The sequence below is a fragment of the Pan troglodytes genome, chromosome 3 (genome assembly GCF_028858775.2).
Source record: "Pan troglodytes isolate AG18354 chromosome 3, NHGRI_mPanTro3-v2.0_pri, whole genome shotgun sequence".
Classification (NCBI taxonomy): domain Eukaryota; kingdom Metazoa; phylum Chordata; class Mammalia; order Primates; family Hominidae; genus Pan; species Pan troglodytes.
Genome location: NC_072401.2, coordinates 54,007,821 through 54,021,053, shown reverse-complemented (window position 1 = coordinate 54,021,053; position 13,233 = coordinate 54,007,821). Strand labels below are relative to the sequence as shown.

At 37.1% G+C, this 13,233-nt stretch overlaps 2 protein-coding genes across 8 annotated transcripts in view; one reads left to right on the top strand and one right to left on the bottom strand.

Annotated features, from left to right (window-relative positions):
* The window catches only part of ART3 (ADP-ribosyltransferase 3 (inactive)), a 101,443-nt gene extending 95,225 nt beyond the window's left edge, over positions 1 to 6,218 (top strand). The window contains 1 exon segment of the mRNA NM_001280372.1: positions 5,815 to 6,218. The gene's annotated coding sequence lies outside the window, so the exon portion shown is untranslated.
* A 1,873-nt stretch (positions 6,219 to 8,091) lies between these two features.
* NUP54 (nucleoporin 54) overlaps positions 8,092 to 13,233 on the bottom strand; it is a 34,075-nt gene continuing 28,933 nt past the window's right edge. For all 7 annotated transcript variants that reach the window (XM_024356104.3, XM_063809533.1, XM_024356105.3 and 4 more), the window contains 3 exons: positions 11,485 to 11,604; positions 11,074 to 11,184; positions 8,092 to 8,922 (listed from right to left, as the gene is read on the bottom strand). In XM_024356104.3, coding sequence (XP_024211872.1) covers positions 8,794 to 8,922; positions 11,074 to 11,184; positions 11,485 to 11,604 — 360 coding nt within the window. In that variant the 3' untranslated portion in view covers positions 8,092 to 8,793. The remainder of the gene's footprint in view (positions 8,923 to 11,073; positions 11,185 to 11,484; positions 11,605 to 13,233) is intronic.

The following is a 13,233-nucleotide window of genomic DNA, read 5'->3' as shown; positions in this document are numbered from 1 at the left end:
TGTGTGTCTGTTCCCATACATCATTCTGCAGCTGCAGGCATATTCCCCAAGTCTGCTTTTAGCTTCCCTAACTTAGTGCACCTGAAGAGAAAGGAATGTGCTTATTAAGGCCCACTGTTTTACTGGGGCCCACTGTATGAGGGCGAAGTTTGGGAGTTACTCAAGAGACTTTCCCCCCACCTCCCTTTGTGCCCGAGCTGTTTTATCTGTGTTTTACTGTTTGCTCCTTCTGGCTGCTTGTAGTTAGAAGAGGTGATTTCCTTGAAATGCATGAGGCTAGAAAGGGAGCTCGGATTTAAAGTGGTGATGTTTGTCCAAGATGACGGTGCTCCTGCTCTGTCAGGTTCAACTTGGGATTTTTAGATTTTGCAATGGTCTGAAAGCCATACACATTCAGTAAAAACCATACTTCAAGTACCCATACCATTCTCTTTTTCACTTTCTGTACAATATTCAGTAGATTACATGAGACATTCAATATTTTATTATAAAATAAGCTTTATCTTAGCTGATTTCGCCCAACTGCAGGCTCACGTAAGTGTTCTGAGCACGTTTAAGGTAGGCTAGGTTAAGCCATGATGTTCTGTAGGTTGGGTGAGTTAAATGCATTTTTGACTTATGGTATTTTCAGCTTACATTGGATTTATTGAGACACAACCCCACCATAAGTCGAGAAGCATCTGTATAGCATAGTAATTCAGAGCAAATTTGAAATTAGATATTTCTAGCACCAATTACCCCCGTGATTTTATGCATGGCATTCCTCAAAACATTTCATAAATGTTTTAAGGAATATCTGTGAAATATGGATAATTATACCTGGCTAATAAGACTAAGAAGTAAAGGTGACAGTGTACATAAAGCATTTGCACAATGCATGGCACATAGTGAACACTCAATAGTAGGTATTAATGTACTTGGGAATCTAAGTTCAATATGTAGAAAATACTTTTTGTGAATAAAATTTTAACTTTTATTTTTATGTAAACACATATTGATGGGAAAAAAAATTCAAAGAGCACAGATGAGAACAAATTAAACCCTTCCCCTAACCCCACACATACCCGTAAACCTATTACCCTGCCCCTCAGACCCACTCACAGAGATAACCAAGTTTGCTTAATTTTTAATCAGATCTTTCTTTTCTGGATAAACAGATATACAATATAACTAACTCAAAATCTCTTTATATTTTAGAAGATAAAAGTCAAGGAAATATCAACAATCCTAGTAAGAAATATCTCATTTCCTCAGTTGATAAATGCCTGCTTCTGTAATATAGAAAAAGTGAGAAATTTATTTTTCCTCAATAAAGGGAACAAAGTTGCAAGGGTTTAAGGCATCTTAATAACAGAGTATAATGTCATATCCAAAAGCTTGTGTGTGCATGTGTGTGTTGGGGACAATATAGCTTTGTTTTTTCGATAATCGTTTTCCATTGTATCTAGAGTTTCTACTCTTAGAACAGTGGTTCTTACCAGTCTGAAGACTGGGAGCAAAATATAAAAATAAAAAAGAAAATATATATTAAAAAAAAAAGAACAGTGGTTCTCAACCCAATTCTCCCTTTATAACAAGTATTTTATAAAGTCCTTATATTATCCAGAAAGAAGATCCATAGATGAGATGCATTTGTACCCATAAAAATCAACATCATGTCTAAAGTAGACAGATGTTTACATTTATGCAAATAAATTTGGGTTGAAGAGAAGATTGAAAGCTATTCTATACAGGAAGTATAAGAAAATGGAGTGAAGAAACAGAGTAGATACTAAATAAAAACTGATGTTTAATGTTTATCAAAACTATTAAAAATATACATAAAACTGCTTTAGGTTCTGAGTTTGATTATTTTAAATAGGTTTTAACTTACATGTATGTCTAGCAGTACATTTGAAAGTTGTGCAGGAAGTTGGTCAATTTTTCATGGTCCAGAACTAGAGCACTGCAGGATATCTAGCCCTCTACCTCCACTCCGCTGTTAGCAATGATAAAAAAAAAAAAAACAAAAAACTCTTGACAATCATCCAAACTGCCTCTTGGGGCAGTAATGCCCCCCTGAGAACCACTGGTCTGTGGTAACATACAGTCATGCATTGCTTAACGATGGGGATATGTTCTGATTAATGTGTTAAGTGATTTTGTCGTTGTGCAAACATCATAGTGTGTACTTACCCAACCCTAGATGGTATACCCTGCTACACATGTAGGCTACATGGTATAGCCTACTGCTCCTAGGCTGTAAACCTTTACAGCATGTTATTGTGTTGAGTACTGTAGGCAGCGGTAACACAATGGTAAGTATTTGTGTATCTAAACATAGAAAAGTTATGGTAAAAATATAAAAGATAAAAAATGGTACAGGTGTATAGGGCACTTAACATGAATGGAGCTTGTAGGCCCAGAAGTTGCTCTGGGTGGTGTTGAGCGAATGTGAAGGCCTGGGACACTACTGTACACTCCCGTAGACTTTATACATACTATACAGAGGCTACACTAAATTCATAACAAATTTTCCTTCTTCAATAGTAAATTAACCGTAGCTTAATGTAACTGTTTTACTTTATAAACTTAATTTTAATCTGACTCTTTTGTAATAACACTTAGCTTAAAACACACATTGTACAGTAGTACAAAAATATTTTTTCTTTATATCCTATTCTATAAAGCTTTTTTATCACCTTTTTTTAAACTTTTTAAACTTTTGTTAACAACTAAGACACAAACATTTACATTAGCCTAGGCCTATACAGGGTCAGGATCATCAATATCACTGTCTTGCACCTCCACATCTTGTTCCACTGGAAGGTCTTCAGAGGCAGTAACGTGCATGGAACTGTCACCTCCTATGATAATGCCTTCTGGAGTAGCTCCTGAAGGACCTGCCTCAGGCTGTTTTATAGTTAACGTTTTTTAATAAGTTGAAGGAGTACAGTCTAAAATAATGATTAAAAGTATAGTAAGTACATAAAACAGTAACATAGTTGTTTATTATCAAATGTTATGTATTATATATAATTGTATGTGCTATACAGTTATACAACTGGCAGTGCAGTAGGTTTATTTACACCATCATCACCCCAAACACGTAATATGTTACAACGGCTACGATGTTGCTAGGCAGTAGGAAATTTTCAGCTCTATTATAATTATAATCTTATGGGATCTCTGTCATACATGTGGTCTGTCATTGATGGAAACATCATTATGCGTTGCACGACTGTACTAATGCATGTGTGCATCTGCCTATCCATTTCTCTGTGTGTATACATCTAACTGCATGTTTATAACTATGGCAAGTACATTGATAATATGAGGGCTTTTACAAATCTGACTGGCTATTTTTCTTGGTTTTATTTATGAAATCTGAGTGGTGATCCCATTTGGATACTTCCAGTCAACGCTTCCCCGTAGTTCAAACAAAAAGAGTTTAGGTCAGCATGAAACAGTTTATCCTGTGGATGGACTCCACTGCTCCTCTCCACTAGTTCAAATGAAAGGGAAAGAGTTTCTCCAGCAGTGTATATATGGAGGGAAAAACATTTATTTTTTTTATCATCTTGCAGAGATTAGTGTTTAAAAAACAATGCAGCTATAGTTAGCCCTCTGTATCCTCTGGGATTCAACCAACTGTGGATCGAAAATATTTGTGGGAAAAAATAATACAAATTTAAAAACCCATACAGTACAACAACTACTTGCATATCATTTACATTGTATTAGGTATTATAAGAAATCTAGAGATAGTATAAGGTATACAGGAGGATGTGTGTAGGTGTATGCAAATACTGTGTATGCTATTTTATTTATTTATGTATGCTATTTTATATAAGGGACTTGAGCATCTGTGGATTTTGGTATCCTCAGGGGTTCTAGAACCAGTCCCCAAAGGATACTGAGGGATGACTGTATATCCAGTTGTATGTTGGTGGTTATCTTGTTTGAAATAGAAGACACACAGAGTTAAACTTTACCTTGCATGTATATACAGAAAATGGAAATAGAAAAATTGCTAAAAAAAATGCTAGAGAACTTGAACAACAGAAAATCATTATATTGGCTATATAGAAATGTAAAAGCATGTGAAATCCTACATAAAACCTAGCGTAGCAGATCTTGATGATATATAGTCGACCCTTGAACAACACAGGTTTGAACTGCATGGGTCCACTTATACATGGATTTTTTTTAAATAAATATATTGGAAATCTTTTTGGATATTTGCATCAATTTGAAGAAACGTGCAGACAAACTGCATGACCTAGAAATATATATATATAAAAAGAAAGTATGTCATGAATGCATAAAATGTATGTAGATGCTAGTCTATTTTTATCATTTACTACCATAAAACATACACAAATCTATTGTAAAACGTTAGTATTTATCCAAATTTGTGCACACAGACCATATGTGGCACCATTCAAAATCAAAAGAAACGTAAATGTAAAGATGCGGTATTAAAACTTAACTGCATAAAATTAACTATAATACATACTGTATCATTGTAATCATTTCATGGCCACCTCCTGTTGCTATTGCAGTGAGTTCAGGTGTTTCGAGTATCCTCTTAAAACACCATGTGTTGCTAAACATCTCTGAGGAGTTCATCTCCAGTAAATTGCACATCACAGCAAAAAGTGATCTCTCACAGTTCTCCTGTATTTTTTGTCATGTTTGGTGCAATACCAAAAACCTTGAATAACACCATAGGACTCAAAGGAAGTGCCACTAGCGAGGCCGGAAGTCTCACAAGCAGAGAGAAGCCATGACATTACAAGAAAAAGTTGAATTGCTTGATATATAGATTCAGGTCTGCAGCTGCAGTTGCCAGCCATTTCAGACAGATAATTCATCTTATAAACAGATGATGTAAACTTTGGGTATTAGTAAATACAGTACAGTACTGTAAATGTGTTTTCTCTTCCTTATGATTTTAATATTTTTTCTCTATTTTATTGTAAAAATACAGTTTATTTATTTATTTATTTGAGCTGGAGTCTCGCGCTATCACCCAGGATGGAGTGCAGTGGTGCAATCTCTGCTCACTGCAAGCTCTGCCTCCCAGGTTCACACCATTCTCCTGCCTCAGCCTCCTGAGTAGCTGGGACTACAGGCGCCCGCCACCACGCCCGGCTAATTTTGTATATTTAGTAGAGACGGGGTTTTGCCATGTTAGCCAGGATGGTCTCAATCTCCTGACCTCATGATGTGCCTGCCTCCGCCTCCCACAGTGCTGGGATTACAGGTGTGAGCCACCACGCCCAGCCAAAATACAGTATATAATACATTTACAAAATGTGCTAATCAATTATTTTTATCTTTTTAAAAATAGAGATGGGGTCTCGCTATGTTGCCCAGGCTCAAACTCCTGGTCTCAAGTGGTCCTCCTGCCTTGGCCTCCTAAAATGCTGGAATTACAGGTGTGAGCCACCATGCCCCAACCAGAATACAGTATATAATACATATAACATATAAAATATGTTAATCAACAATTTCTATTATCAGTAAGGCTTCCAGTTAATGGTAGGCTATTAGTAGTTAAGTTTTTGGGAATCAGGTTACATGTAGGTTTTCATTGTGTGGGGGTTGGCACCCCAACGCCCATATTAAGGGTCAACTGTATATGGAAATATAGCCTGAAATCTGTAATGAATTACACTTATTTGAAAATTGCTTTTGGCTGGAAGTATTTCAGGTAAGTTTCTACTTCAACTTTAGTGTCATTGTTTACATATTCAGGATATATTTTATAGGTGGATGATACTTGACATAAAAAATGATGTGTCAGTGACTGTGTATTCTTGTTAACAGCTCCAGGTCCAGTTCCTGTTCCAGGTCCCAAAAGCCATCCTTCTGCATCCTCGGGCAAACTGCTGCTTCCACAGTTTGGGATGGTCATCATTTTAATCAGTGTTTCTGCTATAAATCTCTTTGTTGCTCTGTAGTTTGATGCATTGTTTATCTTTCTTATTCTTTACTTGAAATAACTATAGGGATCCACAGGAGATCAAAAGGAATGATGTATTTTTTAACGTGTTGGCCAAAGTCACTGGATAAAATGAGAATTGTATATTTGTTATTCATTTTGCAAATTCAGAAAGTTGGTCCAGATATATGTCACAGAACTTTTCACTTGTATACTACTCTTACAATGGAAAAAAATCCCAAAAACTGTATACTTCTGATTAAATTCAATAAAAGATTTTGATTAGATATTTCAGAATTGCCAGTATGCTCAATACTGTTAGTGTTTAACATCAATTTAATATCTGAATTAGAACTTTAAGGATAGTCTACTCATCTCTTTGTCTTAATCTGTTTGGGTTGCTGTAACAGACCACTGTAGACTAGGTAACTTGTAAGCAACAGACATTTATTTCTCACAGTTCCAGAGGCTGGGAAGTCCAAGATCAAGGTGCCAGCAGACTTAGTTTCTGGTGAGTGCCCTCTTCCTTGTCCTTTCCTCACCATCTCACATGGCAGAAGGGACAAGAGAGAGCACTAATCCCATTCATGAAGGCTCCACCCTCATCATGACCTCCCAAAAGCCATACCTCCTAAAATCACCATATTGAGTGTTACGATTTCAAGATGAATTTTTTGAGGACACAAACTACTCAGTCTGTAACACTTGCTTCGATAACTGAGTCTAGTTATCTAACCAGTTATATGCTCAAGGACCACAGGCCTGCCTTATATATGCAGTCACCAGTGGGATAGAAACCCAACAGGATGACTGGGCCTGCCTTTTTAAAAGGCTGACCTTAGGCCCTGTCTGGTATATTTATCTGGTTGAACTAGCAACCAGCAATATTAGAACATGAAAAATCAAAGGCTAGAGAAGCGACCATGGTATGCATGATGAGTGATCCATCCGCTAGATTATATAGCTCAGTGAGTAACAATTCTCATCAATTAGACCAACAACTCTTCCTACTATAAGGGGGTGTGCAGAGGGACAAAAACTCCTATACTTGGCTACATGGGTAAGAATGATGGACATGCAGATCTTCTGGGCCACGGAGAAAATGTGGACAAGGCGAGAAATTCCTGTCCCAACACTGTTGGTATTGCAATATAATGGGTAGGAAAGAATGATGAGAGGGTAGTAGAGTAGTGTAACAAATTTACACACCATAAACTTGGCAAAAGTAGCTGCATACTTCTGGCAGTCAATTTGGAAAGAAACAATCAGTTTTAAAGTTCCTAGTCTTGGCCAGGCATGGAGGTTCAGGCCTGTAATCCTAGCACTTTGGCAGGCCAAGGCAGGAGGATTGCTGGAGTCTAGGAGTTCAAGACTAGCCTGGGCAACATAACAAGACCCCATCTCTACACAAAATAAAAAATATTAGCCAGTTGTGGTGGTGCATGCCTGTAGTCCCAGCTACTCAAGAGTCTGAGGTGGGAGGACTGCTTAAACCCAGGAGGTCAAGGCTGCAGTGAGTCGTGATTGTGCCACTGTACCCCAGCCTGGGTGACAGAGAGACTTGTCTCAAAAAAAAAAAAAAAACAAAAAAAACCCCACAAAAAATCCTAGTCTACACAACTGTAACCTATACAACTGAGGAGAAATCTCTTCAGTGGATTCTCAGAGGATGGACTCCAGATATACAGTGCATCACACTCTTCACCATCCCCATAGTAAATACAATAGCAAGATTCATGGGCCTGTTTCTTCTAACACCTGTCAATACAAGCCAAAGCATCACAGAGAAGTGCAAAGTTAAAGCATCTCAAAAGCGGCCAACATGATGCAGCCCAAATATATAGTGTAGTCAGAAATACTGTTTAAAATGATCCACTGGTTAAAGACCCACTATTTAACACTACTTAATCTGTTTAACTCAGATTTTCTAGTATTTCGAATACTAATGACATTATTAGGGAATTCTTAATACTAGATGATATCTGAAGTAAGTTTTACTTGCCATACCCTAATCAAAATACATCAGCACTGACAAAAATCCCTAGGAGGCAAAAATAAGACTTAAGACTAAAATTCCTGACTTGTGATTATGAATTTAGTACCTGTGTGGACAAAAAATGGTCATTCCTCAAAAGCCAAATAAAGCACCAGACAGAATTATATAAAAGTAATTACAAATTAAGTATTTATTTGTAAGTTTTCATCTTTTTAGAAATAAAAAGGCTTAAAAAACAAAATGGTTGCAAAAATGGTTAAGTAATTTTGTTATATCCTAATTGCTTAGGTGTGCTCTGTAAATTCCAAATAAGTAAAATAATATAAAAATACATTTTCATATCTTTATAGAACAAAAACAAAACATTAAATGCTTTTGGATTTTCTTTACTCCTCCCACAGATGAGTTCACAAATACAAAAACTGGTGTACATTTATACTCAAGTACAAATCTCCAACAGCCAAGTAATTATAGTTTCTTCTGTTATGTGCAAAGTAGATTATTTCATATTTACTTGGTATGGAAAGCAGAGTACAGGCTCAATGGACAATAATCATTAAACACAGATTATGTTTAAGAAAATGCTGTTGTAAAAATGTACAATAGTACATACAATTTTGGTAATTATGCACTTCTTTTAAAGTAAATACAGCTTTTAGATATAAATCTTTCAAAGGTTTTCTTTGAAGAGCTGTGAGGTGACTATTTCAGATTTGATGAACAGTAATTTGTCAGTAAACTTCTCAAAAAACCAAGCCAAGAAAGAATTGTTTTCTTTTTCCCTCCATGTGGTCGGTTTCATTCTTAAGGAAGGTCTGATGCAGTAAGAAGATGCATTTCACAAACCTTTACACAAGTTTGTGAACTGTCAACTAAAGACACCACCTCTGATGTGGATGGTTTCATTCAATCCATGTTCGACCAGCTTTATATCTTCTAGATCATCTTTAATGATGCTAATCAAATGGCTAAGGCCTTCCTGTTGTTGTTTCAAATGCTAGAACAAATTAAGAAACAACATATTAATGTATTAATTTCTTAAAACTGCAAGCTAGTCACAGGAAAAAAGACTCCACTTTGACTGTTTTACTAGCAACACAGTACCTAGTAAGTGCTCTAAATATAGAGGGCATGCATATTTAAACATTTGTACTACATCTTTTGCTAACAGTGAAAGACAAACTCTAAAGAACAATAAAATCAAACAAATATATAATGAACAATATCTTCCAACAAAAATGTTTTTTTTACCAACTTTTGATAAAGGCATGATAATAAAACAGAACTCAAAGGAGGTATTCAAATATAGATGACTAGCAAAATAACATTCTGAAAACTGAGAATATTCATGTTTTGAAGTACAAAGTACATAGTGATAATGGTGGTGATGACTACAGATGCTAACATTTTTTTAAGACTCCTCATGGGTTAAGGTGCTGTTTTAACAGTACTGGTATTCACTCACTTAACTCATTTAAAATCCTTTTGAGCCCCCTTTGGGGTACCATTATCATCTCGACAGTTAAAGAAACTACAGGTAAATAACCTGCCCAAGGTCATAAAGTAGATGGTGAACCATGATTCAATCCCAAAACAATACACTGCTCATAATTTTAAAAAAGACAGGTGTTTAAATTATTCCCAGTTTTATTGCATATATCAACTCTATTTAATACAACTATTTATTTCAATATACTGGAACCTGTTAATTTATTGCAAATACTTAAAACAATGGAATATAATTGGTTATGTGTGTAATATCCAAGAACCTGGAAGCCAAAGTAGTTTTTGGTTGCATAAAACCAGCCATATCCATTCTAACATAATAAAATTGGATTTGTTGATGACATTTATAACCTTTATCTAAAATCCTCAGGGCCATGCCAACAGTCACTAGCTACCTAGTATGTTCCACAAAGTTAATCATCTTCATATATTTTCTTTAGATGCAACTGTTCATTTTCATTAAACCAATCTGCATTTATACTAATGAAAATACGCCAAAGCAGTGTTTCCCAACTTTTTCACACAATGTGAAAACCCTAGAAAAGTGGTTGGAGGTTCTGGCCACCTCAACCTACCTCCATCCAGATCTCCTGAGGGCTTAGGGGATAGATCAATAACCAAATGTTTATAACTTACATGCGACATATAGGCAGGGAAGGTATTATCTAGAGCAGTTGCTTCTCAAACTTTAAAGTGCATACAAATCATTCTATGATCTTGATAAAATGCAGATTGAGTACGTCTGGAGTAAGGACTGAAATTTTGCATTTCTAATGACCTTCCAGGTGCGGCTACTACCTACACTTTAAGGAGCAAGGTCTAGGAAACTTTAGTGTCTCTACTACCTCTAAATTCATCTTTTTGGCGAGGAGAGGGATAATTCACTTTTTTAAACAGTGGCAAAACAGGCATACCATAAAATTTTGCCTGTAACTATTTTTAAGTATACAGTTCAGTGGCATTAGGTACATTTAGGCTGTTGTGCAATAATCAACACTATCCACTTTGTTTAGAACTTTTCATCTTCTCAAGTTGAAATTCTGTACCAGTTAAGTTCCTCCCATCCCCTCCTCCCCTCACACCCTGGCAACCACCTTTCTACTCTCTATTAATTGGACTACTAGGTACTTTTCATAAGTGAAATCATAAATATTTCCCTTTTATGAGTGGCTTATTTCATGAAGCATAACTTCTTCAAGGTCAAATTGCATTGTAGCATGTGTCAGAATTTCATTCTTTTTTCAAGGCTGAATAATATTCCATTGTGTGTATATATACTACATTTTGTTTCTCTATTCCTTGATTGATTCTTGGGTTATCTCCACATTTTGACTATTTTGAATAAAGATGCTATGAACATGGGTGTACAAATATGTTTTGAGTCCCTGCTTCCAACGTACTTGGGTATATATCCAGAAGTAGACCTGCTAGATCATATCGTAATTCTATCTTTAATTTTTTGAGTAAACACTACACTGTTTTCCATAGAGGCTGAACCATTTTACATTCCCCCAACAGTGCAAGAAAGTTCCAATTTCTCCACATTCTCACTAACACTTTTCTTATTAGGATAACAGCCATCCTAATAGGTGTGAAGTGGTGAGCTCACACTTTAAATAATGCAGCCTCATGTAACACTTACCTGCTTGATTTCTCGTAACAGATCTGCATCTATGTAATACCTTTCTTCAGATCTGACTGCTCCAAAATGATTCTGCATCCTGATTTGAGACATCAATTCATTTAGTCGGCCCTAAAAGTTAAGACTGAGTCAAATTACAACTGCCGACGAAGACTTGTAAAAGACAATGTTTTCTTCTGAAAGGATGGTTTCAAAACCATCTATTAAAAATTTCTATTTCTCTCTCTGTACATTATATTTGAAACACTAATACTAGCCAAAAGAACCATGACTGAGTTTACTTTAGAAAGGAAGTTCTAATTGGAGATAAGAAACACAAGTATACAAAATTCCTGCTTGAAGATTACATAACTTTTTGTCTGCAGATCCACCTGAAACAAATTTTAGAATTATGGTCTTAGAAGTGGTTACCTTGAACTGAGTAGGTGCATTTAGTTCACCCTGAATCGTATCCAGCTGAACTCGCAACTGCTCTTCATCAGCCTGAATGGCATAACCACTCTTCCTTTGAATTTCCTGTTTGATTAGGACCTATACAAATAAAAACCACCAATAACAACAGAATCATCTCTTTTTAGTTATGCAAGTAGTAGTAGTACAATTAGTTGCTGAAAGAAATCAGCTGAAAATCAAACAACAGTAGGGTTCAACAGTTCAGGATTTGAATTATGTTTCTGTCCATTTTAACTAGGCAAAAGTTATCACATAAATACACTGATATAGACTTAATTGTTTTTTTTGAGACAGGGTCTTGCTCTGTCTCCCAGGCTGAAGTGCAGTGGCGTAAACACAGCTCACTCCTTGACCTCTGTGGCTCAAGTGATCCTCCTGCCTCAGCTCCTGAGTAGCTGGGACCACAGGTGTGCACCACCGCACCTGGTTACATTTTTTAATTTTTTTTGTGGCGGGGTGGGGGGGGGTCTCACTATGTGGCCCAGGCTGGTCTTGAACTCCTGGGCTTAATTAAGTGATCCTCCAGCCTTGGCCTCCCAGAGTGCTGGGTTTACACTTTGCCAAGCCAACAATTTTAAAACTATGGTATGGCTTGGCCGGGCGCGGTGGCTCACACCTGTAATCCCAGCACTTTGGGAGGACAAGGCGGGTGGATCAAGAGGTCAGGAGATTGAGACCATCCTGGCTAACACGATGAAACCCCGTCTCTACTAAAAATACATAAAATTAGCCGGACGTTGATGGTGCACGCCTGTAGTCCCAGCTACTCGGGAGGCTGAGGCAGGAGAATGGCGGAAAACCCGGGAGGCAGAGCTTGCAGTGAGCCTAGATCGCGCCACTGCACTCCAGCCTGGGCAACAGAGCGAGACTCTCTCACAAAAAACAGACAAAAACTATGGTATGGCTTAAAAGCAGTACAAAAAAATAGACAACATAATACCAGTTTCAGACATTTACTCACAGCCTTTCCAAATAAAGTGTTCTTTAAAGATGAGTTTATAATATTTAGGTCTAAAAATTATTTCTTGGATTTTTTTTGAGATTACAAAAGCAAAATGTACTTGTTAAGAAACAATACGAGAATGTAAAAGACAAATTTTCTCTCATACCCCCAAGACAAATAGTGCTAACTGATGTTCATTCCCCTGTACCTTTCTCCTTGCTCATCATACAGAGAGAGCACACACACACAGATCCAAAATAAAACTAAACTGTATATATCACTCTGTGACATGGTTCCTTTTTTTGGTTGTTGTTTTTGTTTTTCTGAGACGACCTTGCTTTCTTGCCCAGGCTGGAGGGCAGCTCAATGCAGCATCGATCTCCTAGGCTCAAGCAATCCTCCCACCTCAGCCTCCCAAGTAGCTGGAATTACAGGTGCTCACCGCCATGCCTGGCTAATTTTTTTTCTTTTTCTTTTTTAGTAGAGATGAGGTCTCCCGATGTTGCCCAGGCTGGTCTCAAACTCCTAAACTCAAATGCTCCTTCTGCCTTGGCCTCTTAAAGTGCTGGGATTACAGGCGTGGGCCACTGTGCCAGGCCGGTCTCAAACTCCTAAACTCAAATGATCCTTCTGCCTCGGCCTCTTAAAGTGCTGGGATTACAGGCGTGGGCCACTGTGCCAGGCCGCTTCTCTTTCTTTCCAATTTAACAATGCATCGGGGGAAAGGGTCTAAAGCAGCGGCCTCTAAAGGCAGACTCTTGGTT